Source organism: Panulirus ornatus, chromosome 3 (genome assembly GCF_036320965.1).
Source record: "Panulirus ornatus isolate Po-2019 chromosome 3, ASM3632096v1, whole genome shotgun sequence".
Classification (NCBI taxonomy): domain Eukaryota; kingdom Metazoa; phylum Arthropoda; class Malacostraca; order Decapoda; family Palinuridae; genus Panulirus; species Panulirus ornatus.
The window spans coordinates 67,747,791-67,771,376 of NC_092226.1; the positions used below are offsets into that span (position 1 = coordinate 67,747,791).

At 46.2% G+C, this 23,586-nt stretch overlaps 1 protein-coding gene and 1 long non-coding RNA gene across 2 annotated transcripts in view; both read right to left on the reverse strand.

Annotated features, from left to right (window-relative positions):
- The window catches only part of LOC139759586 (lachesin-like), a 44,503-nt gene extending 36,994 nt beyond the window's left edge, over positions 1–7,509 (reverse strand). Inside the window, exons 1-3 of the mRNA XM_071681879.1 lie at positions 7,481–7,509; positions 7,362–7,413; positions 1,898–1,974 (exon numbers count right to left, since the gene is read on the reverse strand). Coding sequence (XP_071537980.1) covers positions 1,898–1,974; positions 7,362–7,413; positions 7,481–7,509 — 158 coding nt within the window. The remainder of the gene's footprint in view (positions 1–1,897; positions 1,975–7,361; positions 7,414–7,480) is intronic.
- A 1-nt stretch (position 7,510) lies between these two features.
- The window catches only part of LOC139759881 (uncharacterized), an 87,972-nt gene continuing 71,896 nt past the window's right edge, over positions 7,511–23,586 (reverse strand). The window contains exon 3 of the long non-coding RNA XR_011715165.1: positions 7,511–7,530. This is a non-coding gene — a long non-coding RNA (uncharacterized lncRNA). The remainder of the gene's footprint in view (positions 7,531–23,586) is intronic.

Below are 23,586 nucleotides of genomic sequence, written 5' to 3' on the forward strand. Positions count from 1 at the left end.
CCCCTCGATCAACAGGTCCCCTCACTCGAGTGGCAGGGTTCGATGCCCAAGTGCTGGGTCCCTGCGGTAAAGCACTTCCTCATTGATCTCATGTTGGATTCATGAGGCTGAGGTAGAATGAGGTGTGAGGTATATATATATATATATCTCCCCCAGATCCCAGAACCCATTCAAGGTGTTCTCTCCCCCTCTTCAACGACCCTTTCCTCTTCCCCCCCCAAGTTAACCCAAACACAACACCTCCTCCCTCATCAATACCCCCTCATCAGTACTTTTGTCTCCAATTTCTACAATTAGCCAACTTTCACCTCGTTTCTCACCCCTCCCCCCCATCCCCACCCCCGCCACCCCCCCCCACCATCCCCACCTCCGCCACCACCCACCCCCTACCCCCCCCAAGTCCACTTAACGAGTTTACCTCCGTTTTCTAATGTTTTTTTTGTACCGAAGTCAGTCAGTATTTTCCTACCAAATTCCGAAGTTTTGAGAGGGAAAAAAAAGGATATAAAGAAAATTTCTCCCTCCCCCTTCCCCTCTCCCCCCTGCGCAAGCCCAAGGTATGGCTGGTGTGGTCTGGTCTGGTCTGGTGTGGTCTGGTCTGGTTTGGTTTAGTCTGGTCTGGTTTAGTCTGGTCTGGTCTGGTCTGGTTTGGTTTAGTCTGGTCTGGTTTGGTTTGGTCTCGTCTGGTTTGGTCTGGTCTGGTCTGGTTTGGTTTGGTTTAGTCTGGTCTGGTCTGGTTTGGTCTGGTCTGGTGTGGTCTGGTCTGGTCTGGTCTGGTTTGGTCTGGGCTGGTCTGGTGTGGTCTGATCTGGTCTGGTCTGGTCTGGTCTGGTCGTTGGAGCCCATTTACCGTGGGGAGGGCATATGATATTTCTCGTGAACTTTGACCCTTCCCCATTCTGTTCAGCCAGCACCGATGTCTGTAATAACCTGTTTGTTGATCAGAAATAACTTTATGGAACAGGGGTATGTGTAGGTGTGTGTGTGTGTGTGTGTGTGTGTGTTGTGTGTGTGTGTGTGTGTGTGTGTGTGTGTTGGTATGTGGGTGTGTGTATGTGGGTGTGTGTGTTGGTATGTGTGTGTGTGTGTGTGTGTGTGTGTGTGCGTGTGTATGTGTGTGTGTGTGTGTGTGTGTGTGTGTGTGTGTGTTGGTATGTGTGTGTGTGTGTGTGTGTGTGTGTGTGTAGAATATATAAAAAGTTGGTATTTTGTGGATCAGTCGATGCCAGACGTAATCAAACCATTAGTCACACGATCATCCAGGGTGATTGGCTGATCAGCCTGCCAATCGATGATTAGATCATGATTCGATAGATAGTTAGAGAGTAGAACATATGAGATAGATTCACTCGCGCCTCGCAGTGTACAGTTGGATGTCCATGAGTCATTTACGTTAACAAGGTGATTCAGTGATTTGATAATCCAGGCATGCGTATTGTTACTGATGGGGGTTAATTGGGCCGTTAACTGCAGTGTGTCAGCCTTGTTCCCTGACAGCGAGTGAATTGGTATATAACTACATGCATACAGGGATACATATACATACGCATACGTACGTACGTACCTCTGTACATACATACATACATACATACAAGTACACATACCTACACACACACACACACACACACACACACACACACACACACACACACACACACACACACATACATACCTACATACATACAAGTACACATACCTACACATATAGATATACATACATACATACATTCATACGTAAACACGCACGTGCGTACATAGAGGCGTTCTCATTAATATTCCCTTTGCTTCCATTATTAGGCTTATAAGTTTTGCTCTTAGAAGGCTAAGATTCTCTCTCTCTCTCTCTCTCTCTCTCTCTCTCTCTCTCTCTCTCTCTCTCTCTCTCTCTCTCTCTCACCTGTCGTCGTTGTGGTAGGTCTGGAAGCCGAAGGTGATCAGGTGGATTTCGTCGCCTTGTCTCCGGTACCAGGACACCTGCAGGTGAGGGAGAGACGGTCACTTTGACGTACTAGGGTACCTGTGTCACAATACATGAGGGAGGGAGATGGAGGATACATGATGCTGTAATACTAGGGTAGGTACCTGTGTCACAATACATGAGGGAGGGAGATGGAGGATACATGATGCAGTAATACTAGGGTACCTGTGTCACAATACATGAGGGAGGGAGGGAGGAGGACACATGATGCTGTAATACTAGGGTAGGTACCTGTGTCACAATACATGAGGGAGGAGGAAGAGGAGGAGGAGGACACATGATTCTGTAATACTAGGGTACCTGTGTCACAATACATGAGAGAGGGAGAAGTAGGAGGAGGACACATGATGCAGTAATACTAGTGTACCTGTGTCACAATACATGAAGGAGGAGGAGGAGGACACATGATGCTGTAATACTAGGGTACCTGTGTCACAATACACGAGGGAGGAGGGAGGAGGAGGAGGACACATGATGCTGTAACACTAGGGTACCTGTGTCACAATACATGAGGGAGGAAGGTAGGAGGAGGAGGACACATGATGCTGTAACACTAGGGTACCTGTGTCACAATACATGAGGGAGAATGAGGAGGAGGACACATGATGCTATAATGTACCAGCAGGCGCTGCAGTTAGTACTAGGGTACTAGGTTTTTTTTGAGGTGAATTAGACAGGAACACAGAATGTAGGGTATAATAAAAATCTGTAAATTATTCAAATACAACAATTATAATTATCACTCCATATAAAAATTAGATCCTTTGAGAGTATATTTCTTTCTAAATCAAACTTCGTTCTGGAGGTTTAGAAATACAAACACACGAAAACGAATTTCAGCTATTTTTCGTATGTCATAAAAGAAGAGCCATTTTTATTGGCTGACGCCAGAGGATGGGTTGAAATAATGGCTTTGGATCGTGAACTAAATGGTCCGGTCCCGGATTCGAATCCCGGACGCCGTGAGATTCATACAGGGCGATGATATATATATATATATATATATATATATATATATATATATATATATATATATATATATATATATATATATATATATATACATATATATATATATATATATATATATATATATATATATACATATATATATTTTTTCTTTTCTTTCTTTCAAACTATTCGCCATTTCCCGCATTAGCGAGGTAGCGTTAAGAACAGAGGACTGGGCCTTTGAGGGAATACCCTCACCTGGCCCAATTCTCTGTTCCTTCTTTTGGAAAATTGAAAAAAAAAAAAAAAAAAAAATTGTGTGTGTGTGTGTGTGTGTGTGAACATCTCTTCCAATAAATGCATTCAAAGGCTTTCTACAATGCACCTCATTTGTGAAGAGTTTCAAAATCCTTTTCCTCCCTCAACCCCCCAAAAAAGAAAAGTATATATATATATATATATATATATATATATATATATATATAAATGAATAAAAATTGTGTGTGGAGGCATGTATCCCGTGCGTGGAAATGACAATAAGAAAAAACGTCTCATAAATTGAACTAAATACGAGTTTGTTTTCACGATGTCGTCTCCCGCCTATGCAATATTTCCCCCCAAAATGGCTTCCATCGACCATAGAGTACATAAGAAAAATGTACACACACACTCACACACACACACACCGTCCCATCTCAGTGGTAGTGACATGGTCCATACAATTAGTCGAGTGGACATAAACCGCGATTCTCTTTTTTTTTTTTGTTTTTTTGTGCGTTTTTCCTCCAATTTTTTTTTTTACAAACTATCCTTGTTTATGTTTTTTTGTATATATATATATATATATATATATATATATATATATATATATATATATATATATATATTTTTTTTTTTTTAACTTCGAGGGTCTTGCAGTAATTAATTTAGTAAACGTATATCTGCTGGTATTGTTATCATTTATTATTGTTAATGTTAATGATGATAAGAACATAATAATAATAAGAAGAAAGATGAGAAAGATAATTGATATGATTGTTATTTTGATCATCTTTACCCTCAGTATTATCGTTGCATAATCATTATATATATATATATATATATATATATATATATATATATATATATATATATATATATATAGGAAAGGATCACAATTTTGCGCGTGATCAAGATATTCCTATGAGTCCACGGGGAAAATGAAACACGATAAGCTCCCAAGTGCACTTTCGTGTAATAATCACATCATCTGGGGAGACACAAGAGAGAAATGTAACAGCCAGTTGATATACAACGAAGAGACGTAGCGAGGACGCCATTTGGTAAACATGCGATGCATGTTTTAAAAATGTTGAAATAAAAGTAAAATTGATGGCTGGGATGTAGGTCTACCTCTCTCTCCTACCTGGTAAGAGTGGATGAGCTGGGTATCATCATCAGAAAAAAAAGAAAAAGACGATAGAGTTTGAAGGAATAGAATTTCACATTGACAGACTTAAATACCATTCTATTGAGCGAGTCATTGAACACAGGATTGAACTCCTTCCCACCGTCATCTGTGCCACTGGGACAAACTCCATCAAAAGGAGACCAGATTATTTCAGTTTTTTTTTTTTAATTATTAACGAAATGGAACTTGGAGAGAGAGAGAGAAAAAAAGAGAAAACATGTCCAAGTTTTCTCCAGCAGACATTCTCCTCTCTAAGGGTCATTAAGGTCTCTTATCCTCTCTCTCTCTCTCTCTCTCTCTCTCTCTCTCTCTCTCTCTCTCTCTCTCTCTCTCTCTCTCTCTCTCTCTTTCCTTCCTGAGCTCGTAATGTGAGTCAGGTACTCAACTATTGCTTGACGGCACGAGGCCAGAGTAACAAGGACGAGGTAGACGACACAGACGCTTGTTAGGAGAGTCTGAAGGTGGTGGAAGGGGGCGGGGTTGGGTGTGGGTCCGGTCGGGTCTGTCGGGTCGGGTCGTCTGTCCCTCTTCCCAATGGTCCGCGTCGGTGCCCCGTCTTAGATTACCAGTTAGTGTCTTTAGGGAAGGTCTTCCCTACGGGGGCTGTACTGGAAGGTCTTCATCTGATGGGGGCTGTGTGCTACAGGCCCTTCGCTGAACTCCTTAACGATATAGGTCTTGCTCTGAGGGGCTGTGTGCTACAGGCCCTTCGCTGAAGGGCCTCCTTAACGATATAGGTCTTGCTCTGAGGGGCTGTGTGCTACAGGCCCTTCGCTGAAGGGCCTCCTTAACGATATAGGTCTTGCTCTGAGGGCTGTGTGCTACAGGCCCTTCGGTGAGGGGCTTCTTAATGATATAGGTCTTGCTCTGAAGGGCTGTTGTATGTTACAGGTCCTACACTGAAGGGCTAATTAACGATATAGGTCTTGCGCTTGAAGGGCCGCTTGTAAGGCTTGCCCTGAAAAGGGACGCCGCTTGAAGGCAGGCAGGGGGCCCCACCTCTCTCTCTTCTTCTTCTTGAGGGACCGACCAACTGAATCGTGTCACACAGACCACATCCCTAATATCTTGACGTCTTTGAGGAAAACGTGGTACCCTGATTTAATGAGCCCATTTTCTGTTGAGGTTTCGTCTCGTTATCTTTTTGTGTGTGTGTGTAAAAATCGCTTCCTTGCTTTGCTATAAATTCAATCACCAGGTCTCGAGAAGGAGAGGAAGTCGTGTTTCTCTGAGCGTTGCAGGTTCATCTCCTGTGTTTTGTCTTGGACACGAGGCGCAATATTGACGGCAGCGCGTATCTCGCTCTCGCTTCCCCTTTATCAATCGTTGTATCGTGTATTCTATATATATATATATATATATATATATATATATATATATATATATATATATATATATATATATATATATATTCCTATGAGTCCACGGGGAAAATGAAACACGAAAAGTTCCCAAGTGCACTTTCGTGTAATAATCACATCATCAGGGGAGACACAAGAGAGAAATATAACAGTCAGTTGATATACATCGAAGAGACGAAGCTAGGACGCCATTTGGTAAACATATATATATATATATATATATATTATATATATATATATATATATATATATATATATATATATATATATATGCACGTTTATTAGCATATATGTATAAATATTTTTATGTAAGGGGGTGTGTCTTTTTTTCGTCTTTTTCCGGGCGAAAGGGGGGAAAGGCGATAATAAGAAAATGTAGCATTTTCCCACTTTTCTTCGCGTGTTGTAGAAGGCGACTAAGGGGTCGGGAGCCCGGGGGGGGATGAGGAAATCCCCCTTCCCTGTATTATTTTTCCAAAAAGAGGGGAAGAAAAGAAGCCAGTGAAAATTTTTCCCCCCCCTTTTAAAGGGCTCAGTTATTGTTCTTGCGCTACTTGCCCACCGGAAATTACGAGCCAGGGGTTAATTTTGTTTGTATGTTAAAAAAAACATGGCATTGGTGGCAACTCCGATGGGTTTTGGGGGGTGGGGTTTACAGGGGGAAAATTAAAGGAAAAAAAGCAAAATTGGGTCTGAAATTCAAGGGAGAAAAGGGACGAATGAGAACAAAACCCGAAAATGGGGTGTTTCAGAACCTGGGGAAAAGGATTAGCAGGAGGAACTTCAAACCAAGTGGGGCTTCAGCAAGGAACTTCAAACCCAGGGGTGGAAAAATTTCACAATGAACTTCAGGGCCTAGGGGTGGACTTAGCAGCAAAAACTTCAGGACCTAGGAGTGGACTTACCCAATGGGAAATTTAAACCTGGGTGGGTTACACAATGGAACTTCAGGGAAACCCAAGTGACTTACAGCAAAAACTTTAGGGCCCAGGGGTCTTAGCAGCAGAGGGAACTTCAGAACCCAGGATGGGCTTTGCGCAGATGGGAAATTGGAAACCCAATTTAAAATGGGGGGGCTTTGGGACGGTCCCTGGGGGGATCGGAAGGGGGTACCCCCTTAGGGGCAAACCGGGATGTTTAATGGGCCTGTCCCCCCGGGTTGGCTTAAAGGGCGGGGCGTGGGAAGGGGGGGGTATTTGAAATGAAAAGCTTTAGGCTCTGGGGTATAGTGAGGTTGAAACAGGAGGAATATGGTGAGAAGAAGAGAGAGTAGAGAAAAAGGAGAGAGAGAGAGAGAAGAGAGAAGAGGTAGGTAGGTAGTAGGTGTGGTATTAGTATAGATTTTGAGAGAGTCGAAAGGAAGTTGAAAGAGTTTGGTCCCTCTGATTAACAGTACGACAATACCTACTTACCGATTGGTCCTTCAGATTAAGGAGTAAAACACAGTAACCCACTTAACCACGACCGGGCCTTCAAGTACATTTTGGACAGTAACCTACTTACCAATGTCCTTATACGACACCAGTACCTCCTTAAACCGACTGTCCTTCAGATTAGCGATACGACAGTACATACTTACCGACTGGTCCTTTAGATTAACGATACGACAGTACGTACTTACCGACTGGTCCTTCAGATTAGCGATGCGACAGTGAGTAAGCAGTGGACCAAAGCTGGAACGTGGTTTATGTTTAATGTCTGAGGAATGAGGTGTTTCGCAGCCTCCTCTGCCTCCCTCACGATCCGTCACCACCGCCTAATCCCCTCATAGAACTTCTCCTCCAGGCACACTGGAATGGGGGACGATGGGAGATGAGACACATCCTGTGAAAAGTCTTAGTGAAATCTGATAGATTAGTTAATGTTTACGTGAGTTGACACCCACCCACACACACACACACACACACACACACACACACACACACACACACACGAGACGGGGGGGGCCCTCTGGGGGGGCCCTCTGGTACATATAACCCCCCCTACCCTCATAGATAGGTAACTTTACACATCACAGATGCTGAAGCCACTCCTCTGCAGTGTGTCCCCTCCTCTCACAGTTTCTTTTTTCATCTCCACATTCATGTTTGCTTTTAGCCTCATTATCTTTACCCTCCCCCCCCTCCCTCACATCACTCACTCACTCATTCTTTCCTTTCTACAACCTCCTCTAATCTCCTCGCCTCTCACACAAGTATCTCTCTCCCTGTCTCTCCTGCCAGCTTACCATCTCTCTCCGTAATGAACTGCGTTTCTTAACCTCTCCCTGGCCATCTACCGTATTTCTAACATTGTCTGCCCTATCCCCCTAACATTATCTATCGTATCCCTAACATTATCTCTCGTATCCCTAACATTATCTATCGTATCCCTAATGTTATTTCTTCGTATCCCTGGAATTATCTTGTCGTATCCCTAACTTTTATCTGGCGCGCCCTTAACTTGGTCTGTCTATGGTTTTGTGCACCACTCACGTCCATGGGCTGTCTATGGTTCTGTGCACCACTCACGTCCTTGGTCTGTCTATGGTTCTGTGCACCACTCACGTCCTTGGTCTGTCTATGGTTCTGTGCACCACTCACGTCCTTGGTCTGTCTATGGTTCTATGCACCACTCACGTCCTTGGTCTGTCTATGGTTCTATGCACCACTCACGTCCTTGGTCTGTCTATGGTTCTGTGCATCACTCACGTCCTTGGTCTGTCTATGGTTCTGTGCACCACTCACGTCCTTGGTCTGTCTATGGTTCTGTGTACCACTCACGTCCTTGGTCTGTCTATGGTTCTGTGCACCACTCACGTCCTTGGTCTGTCTATGGTTCTGTGCACCACTCACGTCCTTGGTCTGTCTATGGTTCTATGCACCACTCACGTCCTTGGTCTGTCTATGGTTTTGTGCACCACTCACGTCCTTGGTCTGTCTATGGTTCTATGCACCACTCACGTCCTTGGTCTGTCTATGGTTCTATGCACCACTCACGTCCTTGGTCTGTCTATGGTTCTATGCACCACTCACGTCCTTGGTCTGTCTATGGTTCTGTGCACCACTCACGTCCTTGGTCTGTCTATGGTTCTGTGTACCACTCACGTCCTTGGTCTGTCTATGGTTCTGTGTACCACTCACGTCCTTGGTCTGTCTATGGTTCTGTGCACCACTCACGTCCTTGGTCTGTCTATGGTTCTATGCACCACTCACGTCCTTGGTCTGTCTATGGTTCTGTGCACCACTCACGTCCTTGGTCTGTCTATGGTTCTGTGCACCACTCACGTCCTTGGTCCTGTCTATGGTTCTGTGCACCACTCACGTCCTTGGTCTGTCTATGGTTCTGTGTACCACTCACGTCCTTGGTCTGTCTATGGTTCTATGCACCACTCACGTCCTTGGTCTGTCTATGGTTCTATGCACCACTCACGTCCTTGGTCTGTCTATGGTTCTGTGCACCACTCACGTCCTTGGTCTGTCTATGGTTCTGTGTACCACTCACGTCCTTGGTCTGTCTATGGTTCTATGCACCACTCACGTCCTTGGTCTGTCTATGGTTCTGTGCACCACTCACGTCCTTGGTCTGTCTATGGTTCTATGCACCACTCACGTCCTTGGTCTGTCTATGGTTCTATGCACCACTCACGTCCTTGGTCTGTCTATGGTTCTATGCACCACTCACGTCCTTGGTCTGTCTATGGTTCTGTGCACCACTCACGTCCTTGGTCTGTCTATGGTTCTGTGCACCACTCACGTCCTTGGTCTGTCTATGGTTCTGTGCACCACTCACGTCCTTGGTCTGTCTATGGTTCTATGCACCACTCACGTCCTTGGTCTGTCTATGGTTCTGTGCACCACTCACGTCCTTGGTCTGTCTATGGTTCTGTGTACCACTCACGTCCTTGGTCTGTCTATGGTTTTGTGCACCACTCACGTCCATGGGCTGTCTATGGTTCTGTGCACCACTCACGTCCTTGGTCTGTCTATGGTTCTGTGCACCACTCACGTCCTTGGTCTGTCTATGGTTCTGTGCACCACTCACGTCCTTGGTCTGTCTATGGTTCTGTGCACCACTCACGTCCTTGGTCTGTCTATGGTTCTGTGCACCACTCACGTCTTGGTCTGTCTATGGTTCTGTGCACCACTCACGTCCTTGGTCTGTCTATGGTTCTATGCACCACTCACGTCCTTGGTCTGTCTATGGTTCTATGCACCACTCACGTCCTTGGTCTGTCTATGGTTCTGTGCACCACTCACGTCCTTGGTCTGTCTATGGTTCTGTGCACCACTCACGTCCTTGGTCTGTCTATGGTTCTATGCACCACTCACGTCCTTGGTCTGTCTATGGTTCTATGCACCACTCACGTCCTTGGTCTGTCTATGGTTCTATGCACCACTCACGTCCTTGGTCTGTCTATGGTTCTGTGCACCACTCACGTCCTTGGTCTGTCTATGGTTCTATGCACCACTCACGTCCTTGGTCCTGTCTATGGTTCTGTGCACCACTCACGTCCTTGGTCTGTCTATGGTTCTATGCACCACTCACGTCCTTGGTCTGTCTATGGTTCTATGCACCACTCACGTCCTTGGTCTGTCTATGGTTCTGTGCACCACTCACGTCCTTGGTCTGTCTATGGTTCTGTGCACCACTCACGTCCTTGGTCTGTCTATGGTTCTGTGCAACACTCACGTCCTTGGTCTGTCTATGGTTCTATGCACCACTCACGTCCTTGGTCTGTCTATGGTTCTGTGTACCACTCACGTCCTTGGTCTGTCTATGGTTCTATGCACCACTCACGTCCTTGGTCTGTCTATGGTTCTATGCACCACTCACGTCCTTGGTCTGTCTATGGTTCTATGCACCACTCACGTCCTTGGTCTGTCTATGGTTCTGTGTACCACTCACGTCCTTGGTCTGTCTATGGTTCTGTGTACCACTCACGTCCTTGGTCTGTCTATGGTTCTGTGCACCACTCACGTCCTTGGTCTGTCTATGGTTCTGTGCACCACTCACGTCCTTGGTCTGTCTATGGTTCTGTGCACCACTCACGTCCTTGGTCTGTCTATGGTTCTATGCACCACTCACGTCCTTGGTCTGTCTATGGTTCTGTGTACCACTCACGTCCTTGGTCTGTCTATGGTTCTGTGCACCACTCACGTCCTTGGTCTGTCTATGGTTCTGTGTACCACTCACGTCCTTGGTCTGTCTATGGTTCTGTGCACCACTCACGTCCTTGGTCTGTCTATGGTTCTGTGCACCACTCACGTCCTTGGTCTGTCTATGGTTCTGTGCACCACTCACGTCCTTGGTCTGTCTATGGTTCTATGCACCACTCACGTCCTTGGTCTGTCTATGGTTCTGTGCACCACTCACGTCCTTGGTCTGTCTATGGTTCTGTGCACCACTCACGTCCTTGGTCTGTCTATGGTTCTATGCACCACTCACGTCCTTGGTCTGTCTATGGTTCTATGCACCACTCACGTCCTTGGTCTGTCTATGGTTCTGTGCACCACTCACGTCCTTGGTCTGTCTATGGTTCTGTGTACCACTCACGTCCTTGGTCTTCTTCTTCTTCTTCTTCTTCTTCTTCTTCGTCTTCTTCTTCTTCTTCTTCTTCTTCTTCTTCTTCTTCTTTAAACATTGACCAACATGTCATGTGCTGAACATGCCCCAGTCAGAGGTTGTCTCGAGTGAGAGAAAAAAAAAATAATGAAAGAAAAGGAAATCAGAAACTAATCATGACTGCGCAGGTGTTTGTCCACCTGACGCTTCTGGGAAGAAAGGTTACAAGGAGAGGCAAAGACGAAGGAAGGAAGGGAACTCAACAGCTTGGCTGATCCAGGGAAGTAAGAGGTAGTTCAACAGCCAATCACCATCATCTTCCTCTTCTTCCTCTTCTTCTTCTTGTTCTTTCTTCTTCTTCTTCTTCTTCTTCTTCTTCTTCTTCTTCTTCTTCTTCTTCTTCTTCTTCTTCTTCTTCTTCTTCTTCTTCGTCTTCTTCTTATTCTTATTCTTTCTTCTTCTTCTTCTTCTTTTCTTCTTCTTCTTCTTCTTTCCTCTTCTTCCTCCTCTTCTTCTTCTTCCCCTTCTTCTTCGTTCCTCTTCTTCCTCCTATTCTTCTTCTTCTTCTTCTTCTTCTTCTTCGTCTTCTTCCTCCTCCTCTTCTTTCTTCATCAGCGTCTTGATCTCTTCAGCTGCCTTTTATACGCATCGTCCACTACCTTGGCCCTCCTCAGACAGTGCCTTCCATGATGGGAACCTCCACCATCATGATGGGAAAGTCCTTCTCCTCCTCTTCCTCCTCTCCTCTTCCTCCTCCTCTTCCTCCTCCTCCTCCTCCTCCTCCTCCTCCTCCTCCTCCTCCCGATAACAAGTCACCACAACAAAGCTTCACCGTGTTATCTCGTGTTAGGTCGGAGGTCAGGGCGCGCCCTTCCAGGAATCGCTGGAAGTGTCCACGTCAACAGTTTACGCCCACTCCAGGAGGTCGCGCTCGAAGTCCTTACTCCCTTCTCGCACTCCAGGTGGTGTTGAGGGCGAGAGGGATGATGGGACCCGCGCTGATGAGGTAGCCACCCAGAAATGAACGAGGTCAGAGCTCAAAGAGGTCGAACACCTACATATAGAGTCACACACACACACACACACACACACACACACACACACACACACACACACACACACACACACACACGTATACATACACACATACACGTATACATACACACACATACATATACATACACGGACGCTCTCACCGACTCCTCTGTGTCTTCCAGCTGCTGAGTGTCTCTGAGAAATGTTTCTCGTTCTCATATCATACATTAACTCTGTCAGGGTGCACCCGCTGGCACTGTCTAACAGCCCTGCTCTCTCTCTCTCTTAGCTGCACTGCACTGCACTTAACTGCATTGCTTTCTCTTAACAGCACTGCTCTGTTAAGAGCACCGTTGTTCTCTGTTCACAGCACTGCTCTGTTAACACACTGCTCTGTTAAGAGCACTGTTGTTCTCTGTTCGCAGCACTGCTCTGTTAACAGCACTGCTCTCTGTTAACAGCACTGCTCTCTGTTAACAGCACTGCTCTCTGTTAACAGCACTGCTCTGTTAACAGCACTGCTCTGTTAACAGCACTGCTCTCTGTTAACAGCACTGCTCTCTGTTAACAGCACTGCTCTGTTAACAGCACTGCTCTCTGTTAACACACTGCTCTGTTAAGAGTACTGTTGTTCTCTGTTCGCAGCACTGCTCTGTTAACAGCACTGCTCTCTTGTTAACTGCTTTCTTCTCTCTTAACTGCACTGCTCTCTGTTAACAGCACTGCTCTTAACAGCACTACTCTGTTAAGAGCACTGTTCTCTGTTGACAACACTGCTCTGTTAACAGAACTGCTCTGTTAAGAGCACTGTTCTCTGTTCACAGCACTGCTCTGTTAACAGCACTGCTCTCTGTTAACAGCACTGCTCTCTGTTAACAGCACTGCTCTCTGTTAACAACACTGTTAACAGGACTGCACTCTGTTAACAGCACTGCTCTGTTAATAGCACTGCCCTCTGTTAACAGCCCTGTTCTCTCTTAACAGCACCGTTCTCTGTTAACAGCACTGCTCTGTTAACAGCACTGCTCTCTGTTAACAGCACTGTTCTCTCTTAACAGCACTGCTCTGTTAACAGCACTGCTCTGTTAACAGCACTGCTCTGTTAACAGCACTGCTCTCTGTTAACAGCACTGCTCTGTTAACAGCACTGCTCTCTGTTAACAGCACTGCTCTGTTAACAGCACTGCTCTGTTAACACACTGCTCTGTTAACACACTGCTCTGTTAACACACTGCTCTGTTAACAGCACTGCTCTGTTAACACACTGCTCTGTTAACAGCACTGCTCTGTTAACACACTGCTCTGTTAACACACTGCTCTGTTAACACACTGCTCTGTTAACACACTGCTCTGTTAACAGCACTGCTCTCTGTTAACAGCACTGCTCTGTTAACAGCACTGCTCTGTTAACAGCACTGCTCTCTGTTAACAGCACTGCTCTCTGTTAACAGCACTGCTCTGTTAACAGCACTGCTCTCTGTTAACAGCACTGCTCTGTTAACAGCACTGCTCTGTTAACAGCACTGCTCTCTGTTAACAGCACTGCTCTCTGTTAACAGCACTGCTCTGTTAACAGCACTGCTCTGTTAACAGCACTGCTCTGTTAACAGCACTGCTCTGTTAACAGCACTGCTCTGTTAACAGCACTGCTCTCTGTTAACAGCACTGCTCTCTGTTAACAGCACTGCTCTCTGTTAACAGCACTGCTCTGTTAACAGCACTGCTCTGTTAACAGCACTGCTCTGTTAACAGCACTGCTCTCTGTTAACAGCACTGCTCTCTGTTAACAGCACTGCTCTGTTAACAGCACTGCTCTCTGTTAACAGCACTGCTCTCTGTTAACAGCACTGCTCTGTTAACAGCACTGCTCTCTGTTAACAGCACTGCTCTCTGTTAACAGCACTGCTCTGTTAACAGCACTGCTCTCTGTTAACAGCACTGCTCTGTTAACAGCACTGCTCTGTTAACAGCACTGCTCTGTTAACAGCACTGCTCTCTGTTAACAGCACTGCTCTGTTAACAGCACTGCTCTGTTAACAGCACTGCTCTGTTAACAGCACTGCTCTGTTAACAGCACTGCTCTCTGTTAACAGCACTGCTCTGTTAACAGCACTGCTCTCTGTTAACAGCACTGCTCTGTTAACAGCACTGCTCTGTTAACACACTGCTCTGTTAACAGCACTGCTCTCTGTTAACAGCACTGCTCTCTGTTAACAGCACTGCTCTGTTAACAGCACTGCTCTCTGTTAACAGCACTGCTCTCTGTTAACAGCACTGCTCTGTTAACAGCACTGCTCTGTTAACAGCACTGCTCTGTTAACAGCACTGCTCTGTTAACAGCACTGCTCTGTTAACAGCACTGCTCTGTTAACAGCACTGCTCTGTTAACAGCACTGCTCTCTGTTAACAGCACTGCTCTCTGTTAACAGCACTGCTCTCTGTTAACAGCACTGCTCTCTGTTAACAGCACTGCTCTCTGTTAACAGCACTGCTCTCTGTTAACAGCACTGCTCTGTTAACAGCACTGCTCTGTTAACAGCACTGCTCTGTTAACAGCACTGCTCTGTTAACAGCACTGCTCTCTGTTAACAGCACTGCTCTGTTAACAGCACTGCTCTCTGTTAACAGCACTGCTCTCTGTTAACAGCACTGCTCTCTGTTAACAGCACTGCTCTCTGTTAACAGCACTGCTCTCTGTTAACAGCACTGCTCTGTTAACAGCACTGCTCTGTTAACAGCACTGCTCTCTGTTAACAGCACTGCTCTCTGTTAACAGCACTGCTCTCTGTTAACAGCACTGCTCTCTGTTAACAGCACTGCTCTGTTAACAGCACTGCTCTCTGTTAACAGCACTGCTCTCTGTTAACAGCACTGCTCTCTGTTAACAGCACTGCTCTCTGTTAACAGCACTGCTCTGTTAACAGCACTGCTCTGTTAACAGCACTGCTCTGTTAACAGCACTGCTCTCTGTTAACAGCACTGCTCTGTTAACAGCACTGCTCTCTGTTAACAGCACTGCTCTGTTAACAGCACTGCTCTCTGTTAACAGCACTGCTCTGTTAACAGCACTGCTCTGTTAACAGCACTGCTCTCTGTTAACAGCACTGCTCTCTGTTAACAGCACTGCTCTGTTAACAGCACTGCTCTGTTAACAGCACTGCTCTGTTAACAGCACTGCTCTGTTAACAGCACTGCACTCTGTTAACAGCACTGCTCTGTTAATAGCACTGCCCTCTGTTAACAGCCCTGTTCTCTCTTAACAGCACCGTTCTCTGTTAACAGCACTGCTCTGTTAACAGCACTGCTCTCTGTTAACAGCACTGCTCTGTTAACAGCACTGCTCTGTTAACAGCACTGCTCTCTGTTAACAGCACTGCTCTGTTAACAGCACTGCTCTGTTAACAGCACTGCTCTGTTAACAGCACTGCTCTGTTAACAGCACTGCTCTGTTAACAGCACTGCTCTCGTTAAGCCCTTGATGGGATTTGACCTGTGTTTAGAAACACACACACACACACACACACACACACAACACACACACACACACACACACACACACACACACACACACACACACACGCGCGCCCCTGTTGCTCATGGATGTGAGACGAAGGGTATTCCATTCCATGTCATCGCATAGTCATTTCCCTATTTTGGGGCGATCGTAACCTGGAGGTTAGCGTTCCCGAATACCATAGGAAAAGGTCCTGGGTTCGAATCCTAGCTGTTGGAGGGTATTATGTGTTCTGTGAATGCGCGTTCTCAAGCACTTTCGTCTGTTTCCTTGCGCTACCTCGCTAACGCGGGAGACAGCGACAAAGCAAGTAAATAAAAATAGAATAAAAATATATATATATAATATATATATATAATATAATATATATAATATATATATATATATATATATATTAAACCGTAGTCCCTAACGCCCGTTGTACCAATTTTATCGACCAGCCCCCTGGGTGTTGATGAACACCTGTGTTAACTGTGAACCGAGTGCCGCAACCTGGATTCGAACCCATGCGCTCGACCGAAGGCGGCCCGTATTAGTAAAATGTCCGCTGCAGAGGTCGCAGGCAATTAGTTGTACTGTTAATAAGTCAGTGGATGTTGTGTTGTGCTGGTTGTGATGTGTTTCGGTAAATCTAAACACGTCTGGTTGTTTTGGTGAGATATAAGTCAGTTAAGTTTATAGGCTATTTTGTGTGTGTGTGTGTGTGTGTGTGTGTGTGTGTGTGTGTGTGTGTGTGTGTGTGTGTGTGTGTTTGGGGGAAGGGGGAAGGGTGGGAGTAAATTAGATAGATTTAGTAGTTTTCATTATTTTTTTTTTCTTTTTCCCCCAAGACACGTTTTACAGAAATCCTTGACACCCAGGAAAGAAGAAGTCTACTCTTAAACTCCAAAAGAGATTTATTGTTTTTTATTTTTTTATTTTTTATTTTTTATTTTTACCTGTCAAGTAATGTGACCATTGTGTTAGGCCGATCGGCTGACTGTGTAGCACATAATGGGTGATAAATAGAAGGAAGGGATTCTGCTCTTCATTGCCACTAGTGTTATATGTGTGTGTGTGTGTGTGTGTGTGTGTGTGTGTGTGTGTGTGTGTGTGTGTGTGGAAACCCAAATCCAAAATTCCCTCCTGAGTGGGCTTTACATATTCTGAAATATATCGAAGAAGGGAGAGGGGGTTGTGGGTTAGGGAGAGGGAGGGAGGGACGGAAGTAAGGGATGTGTGTGTGTGTGTGTGTGTGTGTGTGTGTGAGTTGTGTGTGAAGCAACCAAAAAAAAAACCCCCCCACTGGAACAGTCCCACCAATATCGTACATATTATTACATTCTCTGTACCCAGTTCCCAGCCGTACTTCTGCATTTTAACCTATATTGCCGTCAGTTTTTTTCCCCCCAGTTTTCATTTTATAGTCCAGCCCCCGTGTTTCTTTATAGTAATTGGGCCCCTATTGGTACTCCTGAGAAAAATACGTATGTATATAAATATATATGTCTTCTCCCTTTTTGTATCTCTCCCTTTTTTTCTCTCCCCTTCCTTGAAGACGAAGTTTGGTGAGAGGCGTATGTTTGTGATATATTCTAGGATGGATGGCAATCCACGTCACGAGAATTTTTTTTTTTCAATGGGATTTTTAGGGTCGAACTTTTTCCTTGTGTTCAAGCTGGTCATGAAGTGTGGTGTGTGTGTGTGTGGGGGTTGAGGAGGAGAATTACCAACCGTCCCCACACCATCTCCTGGTGAGAGCGAAGTGGACGTGGCTTGGGTGAGTATGAAGGACGTGCTTGGGTGAGTATGAAGGTACGTGGCTTGGGTGAGTATGAGTACGTGGCTTGGGTGAGTATGAAGGGACGTGGCTTGGGTTGAGTATGAAGGGAACGTGGCTTGGGTGAGTATGAGGTACGTTGGCTTGGTGAGTATGAAGGGACGTGGCTTGGGTGAGTATGAAGGGACGTGGCTTGGGTGAGTATGAGGTACGTGGCTTGGGTGAGTATGAAGGGAGTGGCTTGGGTGAGTATGAGGTACGTGGCTTGGGTGAGTATGAAGGGACGTGGCTTGGGTGAGCATGAAGGACGTGGCTTGGGTGAGTATGAAGGTACGTGGCTTGGGTGAGTATGAGGTACGTGGCTTGGGTGAGTATGAGGTACGTGGCTTGGGTGAGTATGAGGTACGTGGCTTGGGTGAGTATGAAGGGACGTGGCTTGGGTGAGTATGAAGGGACGTGGCTTGGGTGAGCATGAAGGGACGTGGCTTGGGTGAGTATGAAGGGACGTGGCTTGGGTGAGTATGAGGTACGTTGGCTTGGTGAGTATGAAGGGACGTGGCTTGGGTGAGCATGAAGGGACGTGGCTTGGGTGAGCATGAAGGGACGTGGCTTGGTGAGCATGAAGGGACGTGGCTTGGTGAGTATGAGGTACGTGGCTTGGGTGAGCATGAAGGGACGTGGCTTGGGTGAGCATGAAGGGACGTGGCTTGGGTGAGCATGAAGGGACGTGGCTTCGGGGTGAGCATCATTAAGGGGAGAGATTGTTCTCATGGTGTGACCATCAGATGCGCGACGCTGTCCAGCGATGGCCAGACAGGTGTTTGACTAGACTTTCCCTTGTGTGCAGTACACCTGGAGGGGCCATGATTGGACCCACTTTACCCAGTGTTTCGTTCAGGACCACAAGGGGAACCATCCTGGACCACAGAGGACCATCTGTACCACAGAGGACCATTCTGGACCACAGAGACCATTCTGGACCACAGAGGACCATTCTGGACCACAGAGGACCATCATGTACCACAGAGGACCATCCTGGACCACAGAGGACCATCCTGTAACCACAGAGGACCATCCTGGACCACAGAGGACCATCATGTACCACAGAGGACCAACCTGGACCACAGAGGAACCATTCTGTACCACAGAGAACCATCCTGGACCACAGAGGACCATTCTGTATCACAGAGGACCATCCTGTACCACAGAGGACCATCCTGTACCACAGAGGAACCATCCTGTACCACAGAGGACCAACCTGTACCACAGAGGACCATCCTGACCACCACAGAGGACCATTCTGGACCACAGAGGACCAACCTGTACCACAGAGGACCATTCTGTACCACAGGGAGAACCATCCTGGACCACAGAGGACCATCCTGTAACCACAGAGGACCATCCTGTACCACAGAAGACCCTCCTGTACCACAGGCAGGACCATCTTAGACCACAGGGGCTCCAGAAACCGTACAATAGCGATACAGCACCATTTCCTTACCCAGTGGTGATGGACACCACACACACACACACACACGAATGAAATAAATACAACGTTCTCGATGAAGACACGGAGGGCAGTGTTGCCACAAGACATGCGAAAATCCCCCTACCGGGAAAAAAAAACCTTATGAATTAGTTATATGTCATTGACTGTGGGTAGGAGGAAGAAAGGGGGGTATAATATTTATTAACCGGGCTAACAAATCACTCTTTTTGGAGCCGAAAGTCGTCCATTGCCACCAGAGGGCGGGGGCATAAACCGATATCTACGACAACCCAGTAATTGCCCATGTCTCTCTCTCTCTCTTCTCTCTCTCTCTCTCTCTCCTCGTCTCTCTCTCTCTCTCTATCTCTCTCTCTCTCCTCTCCTCTCTCTCTCTCTCTTATACACATCTATTTATCAGTCTATCTCTTTACCTAATCTATATATCTATCTATCTGTCTCTCTCTCTCTCTCGTCTCTCTCTCTCTCTCCTCTCTCTCTCTCTCCCTTATACACATCTATTTATCAGTCTATCTCTTTACCTAATCTCTCTCTCTCTCTCTCTCTCTCATCTCTCTCTCTTCTCTCTCTCTCTCTCATCTCTCTCTCTCTCTCCTCTCTCTCTCTCTCCTCGTTCCCGCACCGGAGCGCCTACTCCGCCGTCGCAAAATAACCCTAGTCGCTGTCCAGCGTGGCCGGGGAGAGCGAGAGCCACTGCCTTATTTCTGCACAGGACACAGGCGCTTGTTAGCGTTTCATGTGGAGGGTGGTTGGCTGGGGTGGTTGGGGTTGTTTGTTTACCACCGAGAGAACGAGGGTTTGTTGACGTTTGTTATCTCTCTCTCTCTCTCTCTCCTCTCTCTCTCTCTCTCTCCTCGTCTCTCTCTCTCTCTCCTCTCTCTCTCTCTCTCCTCTCTCTCTCTCTCCACCCGTGTCTGTTATTGTGGCTGTCTGGCCTCCCATTTTTTTTTCTGGTTTGCCACGCCGGCGTCTCCTCTCTCTCTCTCTCTCAATCTCTCTCTCTCTCTCCTCTCTCTCTCTCTCTCTCCATCTCTCTCTCTCTCTCTCTCTCTCTCTCTCCCTTATACACATCTATTTTATCTGTCTATCTCTTTACCTAATCTATATATCTATCTATCTGTCTGTCTGTCCTGTCTGTCTGTCTGTCTGTCTGTCCTGTCTGTCTGTCCTCTCTTCTCTCTCTCTCTCTCTACTCTCTCTCTCTCTCTCAATCTCTCTCTCTCTCCTCTCCTCTCTCTCTCAATCTCTCTCTCTCTCTTACACACATCTATTTTATCTGTCTATCTCTTTACCTAATCTATATATCTATCTATCTGTCTCTGTCTGTCTGTCTCTCTCTCTCTCTCTTCTCTCTCTCTCTCTCAATCTCTCTCTCTCTCTTCTCTCTCTCTCTCTCTCTCTCTTACACACATCTATTTTATCTGTCTATCTCTTTACCTAATCTATATATCTATCTATCTGTCTGTCTGTCTGTCTGTCTGTCTGTCTGTCTCTCTCTCTCTCTACTCTCTCTCTCTCTCACTCTCTCTCTCTCTCCTCTCTCTCTCTCTCTCTCATCTCTCTCTCATCTCTCTCTCTCTCTCTAATCATTCCTACCGAAGGATCCCCCCTTTTGTAGGGGTTCCTCCGGAGCTAAGGTAGCCAGCTTCATCATCCTACGGGAGATACCGTGTTTGGTGTAAGTGAGTGGTTGTGATAATGTTAGATGGGTGTCTCCAGTGTTGGAATGATGGGCGTGTGTCCCAGAAACGCAACTGGGGAAAGCATGACTCGTACATGCCTGGGGAGTGTGGTTTCAGGGGTGTGTGTGTATTTCTGGTGGGATTGTTTTTTTCTTTTTAAGAATGGGTTAGAGAGGAGCATTGCTTAACGCTTGTTTGGTCATTTCGGTGAGTATGTGTTTCACCTGTGTCGTGTTTGCTGAAGGAGGAGGGGAATCTTAAGTATAGGAGGTTTACCAGAGTAAGGTTTACATTTCTGGATGAGATATGATGTTTGGTTATGGGATGAGGGTGGAGTGGAAGGTACACTGCTAGCTGCTGCTGCAGAGAAGTGAGGCGCCAAGCAAATGGGAGTGAGACTGACATGAGTATTTCTGCTCTGTTGTGTAGGTGGAGAATGTTTGTGTGGTAGCTCTCTCTCTCTCTCTCTCATCTCTCTCTCTCTCTCTCCATCTCTCTCTCTCTCTCTCTCGCTCGCTATATAATATATATATATAATATATATATATAATATATATATATATATATATATATATATAATATATATATATATATATTTCTTTTTCTTTCATACTATTCGCCATTTCCGCGTTAGCGAGGTAGCGTTAAGAACACAGGACTGGGCTTTGAGGGAATATCCTCACCTGGCCCCCTTCTCTTTCCTGCGTGTCGCCTTCTACGACTTGCAGAGAATACGTGGGAAGCATACTTTCTCCCCTACCCCAGGGATAAGAAATAAATATATATATATATATATATTATATATATATATATATATATATATATATAATATATATATATATACACACAGACCTCCAACACCCAGGTCGAACACGGGTCCTTATGCGTAGGCAGGCGGGAGCGCTCGCGCTAAAAGGCACATCACACACACAAGTACATTAATAAACCCCCTAAGGAGGTGAAGCCTGTCCAGAAAGCCAACCAGGTGCCACTGAACTCGATAAAATTTATCCTTCGTTCCTAGACGATAACACTAGCCCCCCTGGTGCCGACCCGCCTTGGCCAATAACATAACAAAGAGGCATACCCGTAAGTTGGGGACGACCAGTCTTCGAGTACCTTTAGCGCCGCGATATCGCCCGCCGCCCCCCCGACTCCCACACTCCTGAGTACGGTTCGAGTCTCACTGGTGAAAGAGGGGTTTGGACATGGAGCGACAGAACGAGAGACTGCAGAGGACCCAGGAGGGGAGGGACAGAACGAGAGACAGCAGAGGACCCAGAGGTGAGGGACAGAACGAGAGACAGTAGAGGACTCAGGAGGGGAGGGACAGAACGAGAGACAGCAGAGGACCCAGGAGGGGAGGGACAGAACGAGAGACAGCAGAGGACCAAGAAAGGGAGGGACAGAACGAGAGACAGCAGAGGACCCAGAAGGGAGGGAACAGAACGAGAGACAGCAGAGGACCAAGAAAGGGAGGGACAGAACGAGAGACAGTAGAGGACCCAGGAGGGGAGGGACAGAACGAGAGACAGCAGAGGACCCAGAAGGGAGGGAACAGAACGAGAGACAGCAGAGGACCCAGGAGGGGAGGGACAGAACGAGAGACGCAGAGGACCCAGGAGGGGAGGGACAGAACGAGAGACAGCATAGGACTCAGGAGGTGAGAGCTTCAGAGGGAGATGTGTTGCGGGCAACAGGAGCTCCCGCGGGGATGGTCAAGGAAGGAATGGCTGGACAGAGGGGCGTCGATTCACCAGTATAAGTGGCGACAGGACAATTGGGTGAGTGGAAAGTGGTTGTGCGGTCCATAGGATGCAGAGGCTAGGCGGAGGGGAAGGAAGTAGTAGAGGAGATAGATAAATAGACTGTTAAATGATAAAGTGATTCTTAAATGAATAGATATAGATAGATTGATATGGAAAGGAAAGGTATAATGTAGAGGGAGATAGATAAATAGACTGTTAAATGATAAAGTGATTCTTAAATGAATAGATATAGATAGATTGATATGGAAAGGAAAGATATATGTAGAGGGAGATAGATAAATAGACTGTTAAATGATAAAGTGATTCTTAAATGAATAGATATAGATAGATTGATATGGAAAGGAAAGGTATATGTAGAGGGAGGTAGATGAATAGATTGTTACATGAATAGCTATAGATTAGATTGATATGGATATCACTATGTTGTCGGCTGAGGAATCTGCACGCCGTGGGACGGGACATGTAGCTTGGTAGACGTGCTGATGCTTACGTTATCTCTGACCAGTCGAACGCTCTGGTCCAATCAACAAAGGTGGAGAGTGCAGAAAGAGGTCAGGCATCTCTCTAGGTTTGCGATAATATATCGGAGGAAAGCTGTCGAGTCAGTGTGTGGTAGAGGAGGCCCTCGGTAGTAGCCAGTGTGCCGAGGGTGTATTCAGCGAAGATGCTTTTTTAAGTCTTGTTAAACACAATGGTTTTACAAGAAATTGGTCACTGGCTCATGATAGTGGAACGTAGCTCTTCGAGACTCGTGTGTGTGTGTGTGTGTGTGTGTGTGTGTGTGTGTGTGTAGCACCAACCCCACTGGACTAGTCCCACCAATATCGTACATATTATTACATTCTCTGTACCAGGTTTACCGGCCGTACTTCTGCATTTTACCTATATTGCCCGTCAGTTTTTCCCCCCAGTTTCATTTTATAGGCCAGCCCGTGTTCTTTATAGTAATTGGGCCCTATTTGTACGCCTGTGAAAAATACGTATGTATATATATATATATGTCTTCTCCCTTTTTGTATCTCTCCCTTTTTTTCTC